This window comes from Pelodiscus sinensis, chromosome 7, assembly GCF_049634645.1.
Source record: "Pelodiscus sinensis isolate JC-2024 chromosome 7, ASM4963464v1, whole genome shotgun sequence".
Taxonomy (NCBI): domain Eukaryota; kingdom Metazoa; phylum Chordata; order Testudines; family Trionychidae; genus Pelodiscus; species Pelodiscus sinensis.
Window position 1 is genome coordinate 16,969,861 of NC_134717.1, and position 15,304 is coordinate 16,985,164.

The 15,304-nt window shown below is 50.4% G+C and overlaps 1 protein-coding gene across 1 annotated transcript in view; it reads right to left on the reverse strand.

Moving 5' to 3' along the window:
• TMEM163 (transmembrane protein 163) overlaps positions 1-15,304 on the reverse strand; it is a 173,667-nt gene that overhangs the window by 21,922 nt on the left and 136,441 nt on the right. The window contains exon 6 of the mRNA XM_075933280.1: positions 11,690-11,801. Coding sequence (XP_075789395.1) covers positions 11,690-11,801 — 112 coding nt within the window. The remainder of the gene's footprint in view (positions 1-11,689; positions 11,802-15,304) is intronic.

Genomic DNA, 15,304 nt, shown 5'->3' on the forward strand with positions numbered 1-15,304 from the left:
GATTTATTAACATTTGAGATTTTGACTGATTTAGAACAAGATATCTTCCCCTAAATCTCAGTCTTATAAGACAGGAAAACCATTTCTAACAACTCTATTCAGGACTCTAACTCTAAGGATAAAAATTAAAAAGGATACAAATTAAAAAGGAGAGAGAAATGTCCTCCTGCATTTATATATGTGCAATACATTTTGGGTCCCTGTACTGTGACTGACCCCAAAGACTTTACAGAATAAATTCCATTGTCTTTAAGGGATTGAATCAGGCACAGTATCTCCTCCTAGTCTAAATCTAGGTGAAGCAGTTCAGGGAACATCTAATTGAAAAAAATGAAAATCCATGACAACTGCTTTGGGCTCATGAGCCTTGCACTATAGTAGTGGTCCCCAACACGGTGCCCGCGGGCGCCATGGTTAGCTAACCGCTTAGCTAATTCTAACTCTAAAACCTCAGTACAAACTTTACAAACTCGCCCTAAAACTGTTCTTATTACAGCTAGGCCTTCAAACCAGAGAAATCTCCTTTTCCTTGGGGTCTTTAGTTATACTCTTGGTGCCACACCAGCCAAAACCAAGAAACCACAAGCTATTGTTTTATAGATTCCACCTTTGGGCGGGAATTCATCCCACCCTTACATGGAAAAATCACAGTTGGTCAGACCCTACCTGTTGGAGGGGGGAGTGGTCCACAGGACTTCTTAGGACCAGCTACTACTAAGACTTAAAGGACAAAAGAGGCTGTTTACAGTTGACCAGACCTTGAGGGAAAAACCTTGATGGCTTGCCTTTGCACTTCTAAAACCTAAAACATTCCGTACTCCATATATCTAACTTTACACACAAGAATGATACGTACACTAAAATAAGATATACAGACTCAGCGGCTTATGACATTAAGATTTACAGGGTACATGAGACAATTTGTCCCAAGCATATTTGAGTGTTTGAGTTATGCATATTTGTGTCCATCGGTCCATTTTATAACGCATGGGGACAGGAGTTATTTCTGATGCACTGGTACAAATCTAGAGTAACTCACTAACACCTGTTGCCTGGCTATAACGGCTGCGTCTAGACTGGCAAGATTTTGCGCAAAAGTGGCTGCTTTTGCTCAAAATCTTGCCGCCTGTCTAGACTGGCTGCGTGTATTTGCACAAGAACACTGACTTTGTACTGTACAAAATCAGTGGTTCTTGCACAAATACTCTGACGCTCCTTCTCGGTATAGACAGACAAGTTAATTTCTTGCACAAGAAAGCCCGATGGCTAAAATGGCCATCGGAGCTTTCTTGCACAAGAGAGCGTCAACGCTGGGCATGGATGCTTTTGCGCAAAAGTAAATTTTTTGCGCAAAGGCACATGCCAGTATAGACGCTCTCTTGTGCAAATACTTTTAACGGAAAAACTTTTCCGTTAAAAGTATTTGCGCAAAATCATGCCAATCTAGACGCAGCCAACTGGTTTGAAGTAAATGATGTTATTCTGGATTTACCAAGGTGTAAGTGAGATTAGGAGGTGGCCCCTTGTACTGAAAATATTTTTTTTAAAGCCCTAAGAGCCAGATCCTGGTTTTGAAAGACAAATAGGTGTGAACATTCTGGGACAAGTGCCTCTCATCTTACTTGTGTAAAATTCCCAGTGATCTGCCTTCCATCTTTCAGCTCATGTGCCTCCCAATGGGCATTCCAGATGAGTAAAGCAAACAGGATTTAGCCTTTTATGAATGAAAACTTCAGCACTAAGACAGATGAGAAATCTATTTGCATATGAAAAGACAGCACTGGCTGGGGAGCCCATGGTAGGATACACCACTGTCAAAGCTATAGTTCATACTTCTATAGAAAAAGTAACATGCAAGGGCCATGTCGCCTGTCAAGCATATACTCTCACTGAAATAAATTTAACATATTTACTCATTATAGGCACAACCGTATCTGAATCCTCTGTCCCTCTTGTCTTTCAATTGCTTCCTAGGCACCTAAGTGCTTTGTCATTTCAAATGAAGGGAAGGCAGAGTCAGTTTGCTGAAGTATACAACTGACTGCATTGTGAAAACTGTAACCTATGGCAACCCAAATAATTACTAAGTGTTTCCATCTGAATTTCAGGTAATAAAGACTTGTGAAGTGGTAGAAAATGAAATGTGTGCTGAAACAACCTTGACCATACAATGATATGGGCTGGGATCAGAAGAGGTGGGTTTTATTCCCAGCTCTGACTCTAATTTGTATGATTTCGGGAAATTAACTTACCATCCGCAAAATGAGGCTAATGCACACCCAGTCAGAGACCTTAAAGCTTATTTCTATAACACTTTGTAAAGAGCTCAGAGATCCTCTGCTGGAAGGTGCCATACCATTAATACTACCATGTGAAATCTACAAGGAGTAGAGACTCCATCAGATGATACCTGTAAGAAATTTGTCTGAATGGAGGCGGCATATAATGATCCCCTCCCACTGACCCAGTAACCTCCCTGGGGTGTGGTTCATTTAAGATTTTCAATAGAAACAGTGTGGCCAGAAACTGCTGAAAGCCATATCGGGGGTTAAAAACAACTTCGGTGGGCCCCATAACTTCATATTTCTGGATACAGTGTACAGTCCTGAGGATGTCAGAAGGGAAGTGTCTATAGCAGGTCTAGGAAGTATCAGTCTGGTGGAAAAGGAAGTAGGTGAGGGGGGGAAAAACACACTCACAAAAGTGAGACATGGCATAGTTACCAGGGATGACTGTAGCTAAAGACTAAATTGGAGATGGATGGGGAGAGCTAAAAACCACCCCCTGAATGGATAGGGGAGGGTTGTGGGGAAAACATGGAATGGAAAGTAGCTGGCTGGAGAGGAATGTGGGAAGGAGGGGCAAGGAAATCCATAAAACTGAGTTGCCAGGGGCAAGTGAAGCTCCACAGAAAGCAAACTTAACCATTCAGACCCACTAGTCATGTCAGTGTGCCAGGCTGGGTGGGATGGGAAAGAGAGTGGGTTTGTCTGATTGTAAGCTCTTTGGGGCAGGGCCCAAACTTGTTGGCTATGTCTACACTGGTACCTTTTTCTGGAAAGGCTTAAAACGGAATACTATTCCGTTTTCAGTTTTTCCGGAAAAGGAGCGTCTACATTGGCCCTGGAGTTATCGTCGTAACGAAGCGCTTTTCCAGAAAAGCGCGTCTACATTGGCGGCGCGCTTTTCCAGAAAAGCAGAAGCCGGGAGCCATTTTGAAGAGGGCAAAGACCACCAGTCCTTTCTGGGGGCGGGGCCAGAGCGCCGTTCAGACACGCGGTTAAAGGGGTCTCGCCGGGCAGCCGTTGGTCTCCTGCTCCCGTGCCTTGGGGCCTCTGCCAGGGACTGACACCCTTTGCAGGGTCCATGGGCGCCCTTTGACTTTTGGGGACACCACCCTTTGGCCCCAACTGCTTTTGCCTGCCTTTTTTTTTTTCTGCCCTGCTCTGTCTGCTATGGAGCCACAGGTGGCCATGTACCTGGTCGGGCCCCTGTTGGGGCTGTACAGGTGGCTGCGGCTCCTGCTGCAGGCCAGTGCCATGCTGTTCATGGACCAGGAGGCAGAGATCGCCTTGGACTCCCTCACCAGGGAGGCCCTGGCAACCGTGTGGCATCAGCACCCGACTGTAGACCGGCCCGTCTGGAGTTTGGAGAGCAGCACCGACTGGTGGGACCGGGTGGTCCTCGGACGATGGGACGACTACCAGTGGATCCGGAATTTCCAAATGAGAAAGCGGACCTTCTTGACGCTGTGCACCTGGCTCACCCCCGCGCTGCAGAGAGCCGCCACCCGGCTGCAGGCACCCATCCCCGTCAACAAGAGGGTCGCCATCGCACTCTGGAAGCTGGCCACACCGGACAGCTACCGCTCGGTGGCCCAGCAGTTCGGGGTGGGAAGATCAACCGTCGGAGTGATCGTCATCGAGGTAAGTCCCAGGGGGAGTGGGATGGGGGGAGGGTGCTGCACTCCAGTCCCAGGGACAGCCAAGACTCCTGGCTGGGTCGCCCAGGGGTTTGCGCCGCCCCTCCCTTGCACAGGCCCAGTGGGGGGGGGCGTGCGGCGAGGGGGGCCCTGGGTGTGTGTGTGTGTGTGTGTGTGTGTGTGTGAGAGAGAGAGAGAGAGAGAGAGAGAGAGAGAGAGGACAGAGGGAATCAAGGGGGGGGCTAAGGGAGTGCACACTCACCCCTGCCATATATGATATGTTCCCTTCTGTTTCTCTGCACCCTTCTGCAGGTCGTCCACGCGATCAACGACGTCCTGCTCCCGCGAATCATCCGCCTGCGCGATGTGGATGATACCATGGCTGGCTTCGCTGCCCTCGGGTTCCCCAACTGTGGGGGAGTCCTGGACGCCACCCACATCCCCATCCGGGCCCCGGAGCATCGAGCGGGCCATTTCATGAACCACAAGGGGTACTGCTCCATCGTTCTGCAGGCCCTCGTGGACCACCGGGGCCGCTTCCTGGACATTTACGGGGGCTGGTCTGGCCGGGCACACGACGCCTGCATCCTCCGGAACGCTGGACTGTATTGCAGGTTGGAGGCGGGCACCTACTTCTCCCGGCGGGACTTGACTGTCAGGGATGTGCCTATACCCATCTGCGTCGTCGGGGACGCGGCCTACCCCCTGATGCCCTGGCTAATGCGGCCCTACACAGGGCAGCCGGACCAGAACCGGGCCCGGTTCAACAACCGCCTCAACCGGGCCCGAAACCCAGTGGAGCTGGCCTTTGGACATTTAAAGGCCCGCTTCCGTTGCTTGCTCACCCGTCTCGAGATGGGTGAGCAGAATGCAACGGAGGTCCTGGCCGTGTGCTGCGTGCTCCACAACATTGTGGAGCGCAGTGGAGAGGCCTTCCTCCCTGCATGGGTGGCAGCCGAGGCACAGACCTGGGAACAGCCCGACACAGCTGCCGTCTGCCAGGCGCGCCAGGATGCGGTGCGCACTAGAGAGGCCCTGGTGGACATGTTTGCCCAAGCCCCGTAGTAGGGTCTCCTGGGTGTTCCCAGACTACTCCCGCCCATCCCCTACCCTTCCCCACCCCCTCCCCTTAGCTCCCCCCCAATTGTAAAGCATCGGGTGAAAGCATGTCGGCCGTCATCGAGTCTGTTCGTCGGGTGCGTCGGGCTTAGTTAGGGTTTTTCTTTTTAGCTTAGGCTAGGGTTTAGGCCACCATCACCTGTCCCGAAGAACAGCCACGAGGATGCGGGGTTCGTGTGGAAGGCTGAAGTCAGCGTACCTGATTCCAGTCATCTTCCGTCGAGGGATCTCCTGGCTGTTCCTCTCCTGAGGCCCGGAAGGACCAAAGCATTGAGGTGGCCAGCTTCACAGTCATCTTCCATCGAGGGATCTCCTGGCTGTTCCTCTCCTGAGGCCCGGAAGGACCAAAGCATTGAGGTGGCCAGCTTCACCGTCATCTTCCGTCGAGGAATCTCCTGGCTGTTCCTCTCCGGAGTCCCAGAAGGACCAAAGGATTGAGGTGGCCAGCAACACCACAATCGTCCTCCCTGCGCCTAGACTGTTTAATTATCTGTTGTGTGCATCGTGTAACCGTTCTTGCTAGTTTGTTATCTATGTAAATATAGTTTGTGGTTTACATTTTACTGAAAAGTGTCAGCATTTATTTCTGCGCCACAAACCACTGACCACTTACGAAGGGCCCCCCCCCCCCCCCAGAGATAGAGTACAGATTTCGTTCTCCACAGTTTGCCACCATGTTAAATTTAAGTGGCTACTTAGCATCTCACATCATTTCGTACACTACCTAGAGTTACACAATACCCAACACAGGAATGAACAGCAAAATAGAGAACTGTTTATTTACAAAGGGGGGGGGGGGGGGAGAGACCTTCAACTGGGACAGGAAGGGGGGGGGAGACCTTCAACTGCGACAGGATGGGGGGGCAGTTACTGGGACGGGCGTCCCCTGCGAGCGCTCCTCCGGGGGCCAGCCTGCCCACACCACGTTGGGGCAGGCTGCACGTGGAGGTGGCCAGGGGCAGGAACTGGGATAGGAGGAGGGGCAGGAACAGGGGCAGGAGCTGGGATGGGAGGGGGCATGAGCTGTGCTATGGGAGGGATGGCGGGGGCCTAGGCTCTGCCCATGCCATAGTGAATGGCATGCACAATATGTGCCGTCAGCGTGTCTATTGTGGTGCGCATCCCTCGGCATTCGTCCAGGAAGACAGCCCAGCCGTCCTGCCGCCACTGCAGGTCCCCCTGCACACGCTCCGCGATGGAGGCCTGGATTGCCTCCACGGCGTTGACATGCCGGCGAAGCAGCTGGTCCCTCTGGCGGAGCCTGTGCCTCCAGGGTTGGCCTGCTGGGGGTGCCGCTGCTGCCGCAGTGGAGGGTCTGGTGCTGGGTCCCGCTGCAAGGAAGAGAAGAAAGGATGGGTCAGTCAGGCAGGCCGTCCACTATCCCCACACCGCATGCCCTCCACCCCTGAGCCCAGGTGACCCCACAGTTGTGTGGCTTGGGCCCACTCCGTTCCCCTCCTGCCCCCGGTGTTGTACGTTTACAAAGGGGAACGCCCCTGGAGTAGGGTCCCCTCTCCAGTACTGTAAGCACTGGTCTGTATCCTGGTCCCGTGGAGGGCGGGAGGGTGCTTGTGCTGCATTCACTTGTGGAACTCCCTGCCGGTGGAGACTGTGAAAAGCTTTGGGCTAATCACTGGTGTTAGACAGGGAGCGAGATGCATCCCCACGCAGTGCCTGAGAGCACATCTGGCAGAGGCGGTCTGGGCTCTCAGATCCCCTCACGTGGGATATCTCCTGGACAGAACCAGAAGAGTGACTGGGTGGGGGGATGTTCCATCCTTCCAGCAACACTCAGGGGCCCTTCCCCCTCCCACTATCCCTCCCGCAAGCCCGATAGCCCAAGGACATGTGTGGCCACAGTGGGGACTTCCCTCAGGGAGGCAGCCAAGGCACCGGGAGCAGGCGAGGGGCTCGGTGGGGGTCCAGGGTCACAGGACCGTGATGCTGCGGTGTACCCAATAGCAGCTGGCTGTGCCTCACAGCGAGGCATGGGACAGTGTTGTCATTCTCCGTGCTGCACCCTTGGCAGAGCTGCAGGCTCTGGGCTGAGTCCCTGGGGCCCTGGCCAGTTCCAGCCGGCATCCACCCTTCCCCCTGGTCCCGCCGAATGTGTGAGAGCAGCACAGTCCCAGGCGTGCCCTGCAGCTGCCTGCCGCGGCCACGTGCCGCTCGGTCACCAGGCTGCATGTGCTGCTTGCTGCCTCATGCCACGCAGCGTGCAGCTCACGTGGCCTGAGTAACATGCTCTCCCCCTCCTCCCTCCGGGCACCTGGTCCTTCCCCTACCCTCCGCCCCCCGCCTGTTGGGAGTGCAAACTGCACAAACTCACCAGTGGGTTCCTCCCCGGCGTCGGCCTCGGAGGAGCTGCTGGAGGGAGCCTGCTGGGCGGTGGCTATGCTGGCCTCCTCACCGCCAGACGCGCTGGCGCTGTCTTCTCCCTCCCCTGGCTTGGTGGGACGGTTGATGGGGGGGCTCTGGCAGGTGTCCACAGGGACAGCTGGGGCTTCCGGGGCTGGCGGGCCCAGAAAAGCATGGAGCCGGTCGTAATAGGGGCAGGCATCGGGTCCTGCCCCCCTTCCGTCGGTGGCCCGCACATATCCCAGCCGCAGCTCTTTTACTTTGGACTGCACCTGCTCGCAGTTGCGTCCGGGGTGTCCCTGCTGTGCCAGGTTCTGCACCAGCCGCGTGTACAGGTCTGCATTGCAGCGGTGGGACTGCAGGTCGTGGAGACCCTCCTCCTCCTGCCACAAGTCCAGGAGGGTCTCCAGCTCCCTGGGGGTCCAGGATGGGGCCCGGCGTTTCCGGCCCCTGGCGGCTTCCTCCCCTGTGGGTGTAGGTGGCTCACCACCCAGAGCTGCCATGCTGGGCTCAGAGGTGGCTCTTGGGCAGCAGAGCGCCACGTGCCAGAGCTCAAGCTGCACGCTCTCCGGCAGGCTCCTGCCATGGGCACCCAGCAGCCTCCGAGCTCTGTAGGGAGCTCGGGTTACCAGGATGTCCAGGCTCCTACGGGGTCTCGCGGCGTCCAAAGCGCTTTTTCCTGTTTCTTCTGCTTTTCCAGAAAAGCTGTCTACACTGGCCCTTTTCCAGAAAAGCTTTTCCGGAATAAGGACTTATGCCCGAGCGGGAGCAGCGTACGGTTTCCGGAATAGCGGCTGATTTTGTACAGTACAGCGTCGTTGCTTTTCCGGAAATTCAAGGGGCCAGTGTAGACAGCTCGCAGCTTATTCCGGAAAAGCGGCTGATTTTCCGGAATAAGTGGCCCAGTGTAGACACAGCCATTCTGTATCTGTACCTCACCCAGTGCATTTTGGATGTGTTGGAAGTATACATAGCGAACGATTGTTCATAACTAAATAGCAGACATTAGAGTTAATTTAAAGTTGAGGGGGAAAAAGAAGGCTGAAATCTCCAGAGCAACAAAATGACATTCCCATCATAAATTATTTCCTATCTGCTGTGTCTGTATATAGAGTAGTTCCATCATACTCCCTCATGAACTCTAATAGGGTACGTCTACACTACAACGTTAATTCGAACTAATTTAGTTCGAATTAGTTAATTCGAACTAAGCTAATTCGAACTAACGGATCCAGACTAAAAAACTAGTTCAAATTAGCGTTTTGCTAATTCGAACTAGCATGTCCACATTAAGTGGACCCTGAACCAGGCTTAAGGATGGCCGGAAGCAGTGCCGGCAGGGCATCAGAGGAGGACTTAGAGCGTGGAGATGCTGTCTCAGGCTAGCCGAGGGCTGTGCTTAAAGGGTCCCGACCCCCACCCCGGACAGACAGTTCTCAGGGGTGCCCTGCTTCCAAAGCAGTCCTGGCTTGGAGTGCCCACACTGGGCACATCACAGCACTCGGCCATCAGCCCGGCTGCACTTGCCGCAGGCTGCCATCTGGGGAGAGGGGGCAATTGGGGGGCTGCAGGAGAGCTTCCACCCCCAGAAGCCCGCAGAGCCAGCCCAGTCCTCCCCATCGGGGGCTCATGGCCCATTCCTCCCTCACCTCCTTCCACTTACCCTTCCCTAGCCCCTCTTCTTGATGTACAAAATAAAGATAACGTGTCTTCCAAAATGTAATCTGTCTTTATTGAATAAAACTGGGGGAGACTGGGAAAAGGAGGTGGGAGAGGGGAAGAGAGAGGCCGGGAGAGGGGAGGGCAACTAAAATGATCAGGGGTTTGGAACAGGTCCCATATGAAGAGAGGCTAAAGAGACTGGGACTTTTCAGCTTAGAAAAGAGGAGACGGAGGGGGGACAGAATAGAGGTCTCTAAAAGCAGGAGTTGGGTGGAGAGGGTGCATACAGAAAAGTTCTTCATTAGTTCCCATAAAGAAGGACTAGAGGACACCAAAGGAAAGGAATGGGTAGCAGGCTTCAAACTAGTAAGAGAAAGTTGTTCTTCACAAAGCAAAGAGTCAACCTGTGGAACTCCTTGCTGCAGGAGGCTGTGAAGGCTAGAACTAGAACAGAGTTTAAAGGGAAGTGAGATCAAGTCATGGAGGTTGGGTCCATGGAGTGCTATTAGCCAGGGGGTAGGAGTGGTGTCCCTGCCCAACGTTTGTGGAAGGCTGGAGAGGGATGGCACGAGACAAATGGCTTGGTCACTGTCTTCGGTCCATCCCCTCCAGGGTCCCTAGGGTTGGCCGCTGTCGGCAGACAGGCTACTGGGCTAGATGGACCTTTGGTCTGACCCAGTACGGCCATTGTAAGCTCAGGGCTCAGGGTCGGGGGTCTCAGTGGACCACCTTGATTATCATGCACACCTGCTCCTGGGTGGCCAGGCTGGCAGCTCCTGCCCTAGCCGGCCACTTTCCTGTGCCTAGTGCGGAGGTTGTGGACGAGGTCCACGATGTCCGCACTAGGCCAGAGTGGCCACCAGGGAAAGCTGGGGAGGGCTAGCCTCCCACTAGTTTGAATTAAGGGTCTACACAGCCCTTAATTCGAACTAGTAAGTTCGAACTAGGCTTAATCCTCATGGAATGAGGATTACCTAGTTCGAACTAAGCGCTCCGTTAGTTCGAATTAAATTCGAACTAACGGAGCGCTAGTGTAGCGCCTATGAAAGTTAGTTCGAACTAACTTTGTAGTGTAGACATACCCATAGGGATTTGCCGCTTCCCATGACATCCCTGCCATAATTGCAGATTCACTTGTCCACAGAGCAAATCCTTCTGGCCTTTTTGAAGTTTTATGAACTTTGGGTTTTGGGAATTTTAAAAAGAGCATGGGAGCATATTTGCACCCTTAAAAACAGCAGCAACAAGAATACCACCCGCCCACATCCAGGGGGTTAGCAAGAGTGACTAGCTGCTTTCAACAACTCTTACAAACAGTTTCTATTCAGAAATATGCAGTGAATGAAATGCACCCCTGAAAATGGGAGCATAGAAGAACCCCAGCTGCATCAAAGTTAGAGTAGTTTCATGGGGGGAGGGAGGGGCGGGATAGCTGAGACATAGAAGTGCACCTGTAACAAGTGAGGCTCCACTGAGCTAAGAACTGCACCAGCTCCACAGGGACCATCTTGGAAGAGTGGCTGGTGACATTCTGCCTCGCAGAGTGAGTGCACATGAGCAGCTGCTACTGCTCCAGCCCAATGGGGAGAAGGGAGAGAGATTCAATCTTCTTGGAAACCCTCCTCCCCCAGTTCTCTGTTTGTAAAATCAGTACACTCTGAGGGGCAGAAGTGAATTTTGCCTGCTGGGCATGGATCAATAATGTATTAGTAATGTCTCTATCCAAGCTATATAGTGGGCATACATAAAAACTGATGTCAACCAAATTTTCTTTGTTCGGTTTTGCTTCCACTTTGTCTAATTTGTTGTATATCAGCACCCCTAGTTCCCATTAGCCTTTATAGCAAAGCATTAAACACTTTTGCCATCTTGAAATCTTCTGTTGCATATTGGGTAAGACAGTGGTTTTCAAACATCAGGTCATGACCCGACAGAATATAAAGCATTGGTTTGCTTTGCTTAGCACCCCGGGACCCTACCTGCTCTGACACGATGTGCTCTGAAAGCAGCCAGCAAGTCCAGCTCCTAAGCAGAGGAGTGATGGGGCTCAATGCACAGCCACTGCCCCAAGCACTGGTTATGCCCTCCCATTAGCTGGGAACTGGGACACCTCTGCCTAATAACCGGACCTGCTGCTGGCCACTTCTGGGGCACACTGGGGTCCACAGTTCCAGGAGAGGTAGGAAGTCTGCTTTAGCATCCCTGCTACGCCACTGACTGGGAACTGCTAGACGTAAACCGGGTAAGGTAATACCCTAATCCAGCCCAGACCCCCCCCCAAACCCAGAGCTCTTGCACACCAAACTCCTCATCCCAACCACCCCAACCTCCTGTTCCAGACCAGAGTCCCCTTCCACACCTCAAACCCCTCATCCCTAGCTCTGTTGGTCATGGGTGTCAACAATTGTCTTCCACTGGGTCACTAGTTAAAAGGTTAGAAAAACACTGGTGTAAGTTACTAATATCAGTGGACGGTGTTTGACTTCAGGTACTAAGCTATCCATCTGCCTTCATCTCAATATTTCCCCATACACAGCTGTCCTTTGTTCCTGAGTTTTCAGCCAGTTCTCAGTCCACATGATATTATCTGAATAATTTGTATGCGGAATGAGAGATTTTCCTACTCACCATCTGTTATCAGTGCTCTGCTTGTAAGGACCTTTCCCAACATAAATTTGATCACTGCCAAGATAGAGCAAAGGATTCCACTTAAAATGGAGACACTAAACAGAAAGTCATCCTGCAAGAGAAAAGGGTTGATATTAGTATGTCTTCCACATATAGTTGTCCTGTATATTAAATGCCAGATTCTATTTTCAAATGGTTGACTTATCATCCGACCAAAAAAAACCAAAACTTTCTGAGTTATGATTTCCATTCCACCCTTTGCACGCTTTGGGGTTCCTAGTCACTGTCACACATGGTTAGTGATAGGCCCAAGCACAAACTTTTGGCTCTTGGGCCAAACTACTCAAAGTTAGGGAACCTTTTGGTCTAGGTTTGACTGGAGGCTACTTAACTCATGGTATGGTTAAACAAAGAACCAATCTGTTAATTGAGTTACAAAGTCATCCTGGCTTCCTTACATTGATTTTGAGCTAAATAATACTATTTTAACATAATTTCTGGGTGTATAGTTTTCTCTTAGTTTAAGGGGAGGTGACTAAGGCCAAACCCTGGTGCCAGTGAAGTTGGTAGGAGCTTTGCTGTCAATTCTTGCTTTCTGCAGCCAAAATCCTGGTGTCTCAATCTGCCACTGGCTTTGGTTTGGCTCTTAATTTAACCTGTTACCACAGCAATACAAATAAAGGAAAAAATTCTATTCCGTATCACAAACAACTGAAATCCCTCCAGTGAGGTATGACTCCTGTAGACAATTTATAACTGTGACACAGTGTTAATAAAACTGTCTTGATTTGTGTGAGTCATCTTTGCTGACGTCTTCTCATCGCTGCAGCTTCGAGTGGTTCAATGTCAATGGGACCCTGGGATCATGATAAAAATATTCTGGCATAAACTCTTATTGACAGCAGCAGGGTTTGGCATTAACTTGATCCATCTCACCCATATTATCAGCAGCGGTAACTATAACTAGGGTAGACATAAAGAAAGGAAAAAGGGGCTTTGGAAGCAACTATGGGCACTGGGAACAAAAGAGCATAACATCTTTAAATAGAATAGAAAATAAACGTACATGATGCTATTCCCAACTACATCCAGTAAAATATTTAGACTCTTGAGCTGTGTTTAGACTGGCCACTTTTTCCGGAAAAGCAACTGCTTTTCCGGAAAAACTTGCCAGCTGTCTGCACTGGCCGCTTGAATTTCCGCAAAAGTACTGACGATCTCATGTAAGATTGTCAGTGTTTTTGCGGAAATACTATGCTGCTCCCGTTCGGGCAAAAGTCTTTTTCCGAAAAACCTTTGCTCAAAAGGGCCAGTGTAGACAGCAGAGATTTGTTTTCCGCAAAAAAGCCCCGATCGCAAAAATGGCGATCGGAGCTTTTTTGCGGAAAAGTGCCTCTAGATTGGCCACAGACGCTTTCCCGCAAAAAGTGCTTTTGCGGAAAAGCGTCCTGCCAATCTAGATGCGCTTTTCCGAAAATGTTTTTAACGGAAAAGTTTTCCGTTAAAAGCATTTCCGGAAAATCATGCCAGTCTAGATGTAGCCATAGAGTTTAGGGCCAGAAGGAACCATGGTGAGCCTCTAGTGTGACCTGCATATTATAGGCCACGGATGCTCACCTACCCAGACCCTAATCTAGGGGTGAATGATCATATTTGATGAGGGGCAGTCCACGATTTTGGTAAGTTTTCAAGGGCCACGCTCGTCTATGGAGGAGGTGCCGGGGCTGAGATGGAGGTTGGGTGCAGAAGGAAGCTCGGGGTAAGGGATTGGGATGCAGGGTCTTCCAGAACCATCTGCTACTTTGTCACTGTAAATAAGGTATGGGGGACTGGAGTGGCAATACTGTTTTGTTTTGTTTTTTGACAATGTCAGCACTGCCTCCCATTGATTGTCAGTGGAAATCCTGGTGGTATTTATGTGATAAAATGGGGAGGAGGGAGTATGTGACGGTGGTGTGACTATACAACCAGCAGCATGTGATCCGCTCCCAACTAGCACAACTCCACCAGTACAGATAGACCACAGATATTTTACATACTAGGCTGTCATCTGTCTTTTCTCAAAGGTGACATAACAATGCCACTAGGTGTCTGCACAAGAATTCTCACTGTTGCCACTAGTGGGAAAAGTATAACGAAGACAGGTCTGCAAAGGTTTTAGCATTTCTCCCTGATCAGTGTCATACAAGTCTTTTTTTAGGTCTTAACTACCCATGTTATTGTCTGGTTTGACTAACATAACTCATCAATTACCACCCCTATCCAAGGCAGCCAGGGAAGCATATTTAAATTGTTCTGATCCCCATATGGGCACAGCCTAATTAGTTCTAAATATTACATTTAATCAGAAATGTAATCAAATTACAGAAGAAGGCTGGCAGCGTACTTATGGTATGCCTTGGATTTCTTTATAGATGAAAGCAAGTTTCCTTACATATTCAGGGAGGTGGGGAAAAAAAACTCTTCAAGTGCTGATCCTAAATATAAATTGGTATTTGCATCTCGATATATGTGCAATTAATTAGCATTCATTCCTTAATGAATTTCATCAAATGTCCTGATGCTCAAGAAGGGTATGTCTACACTTGCACCCTCTTTCGAGAGAGGGATGCAAATGTAGCTGAGCGAAATTGCAAATGCAGTGCAGATTTGAATTTCCTGCACTTCATTTTCATATTCGCGTTCTGGCGCTATTTCGAAAAAAGAAACGCTGTCTAGACACGGTTATTTCAAAAGAAAACCCTTCTTCTGAAATAACTGGTAAACCTCATTGTAGGAGGAATAAGGGTCATTTCAGAAGAAGGGTTTTATTTTGAAATAACCACGTCTAGAAAGCGTTTCTTTTTTTGAAATAGCACCATAATGCGAATATGCAAATGAAGCATGGGAAATTCAAATCTGCGCTTCATTTGCAATTTCGCTCAGCTGCATTTACATCCCTCTCTCGAAAGAAGGTGCAAGTGTAGACATACCTGAAGTGAATAAACCAGATCTAATTTCTCCATTAAGGAATCTACAGTTCGTCAGAGCATGAAACGTGATCTAGCTGTGTGAAACTTCATCTACAAAAGCAAACAAAGAATTCACTAAGCACTCAGTGTGGAGCAAATGCTGTGTGTCTCCTATATCACATTCAAAAAGGTAAGACCTAGAGCTGAGATGAGACCTTCCTGATTAACTAGAATTGTGTGAGGCAGAATTTACATTTAGTTGTTTGCACAAGCCTAGTTGTAGCTAGACATGAACCCCATCTTGGTTTCCGCTCCCCCTCCCCCCTCAGAGAGCAAGAGAAAGGCAGTCAGCCTTTGATGCCCTGGGAATGCAGGTGTGCTGCCTGTCCCTGACTCTACCATAAACAGAAACCAGACAGTAAATGGGCTAGCTGACGACCCAGGGCCTCCCATCGCCCTGATGGCTAGTACCAGTAGTTGACACGCCTGCACTGTCCCAGAAGAGGAATCTTCGCCCATCACATACCAGAGGTGCCCATTGTCTGCATTTTCCCAGGTGTGAATTATGCTTTGCACCCTCCGTGGGAAACTTGGCATTCAAAGCCATTTTTCCTAATTGGCCACTTGAGACCAGGAAGAAGCCTATGTGACCCAAGGGGTATAA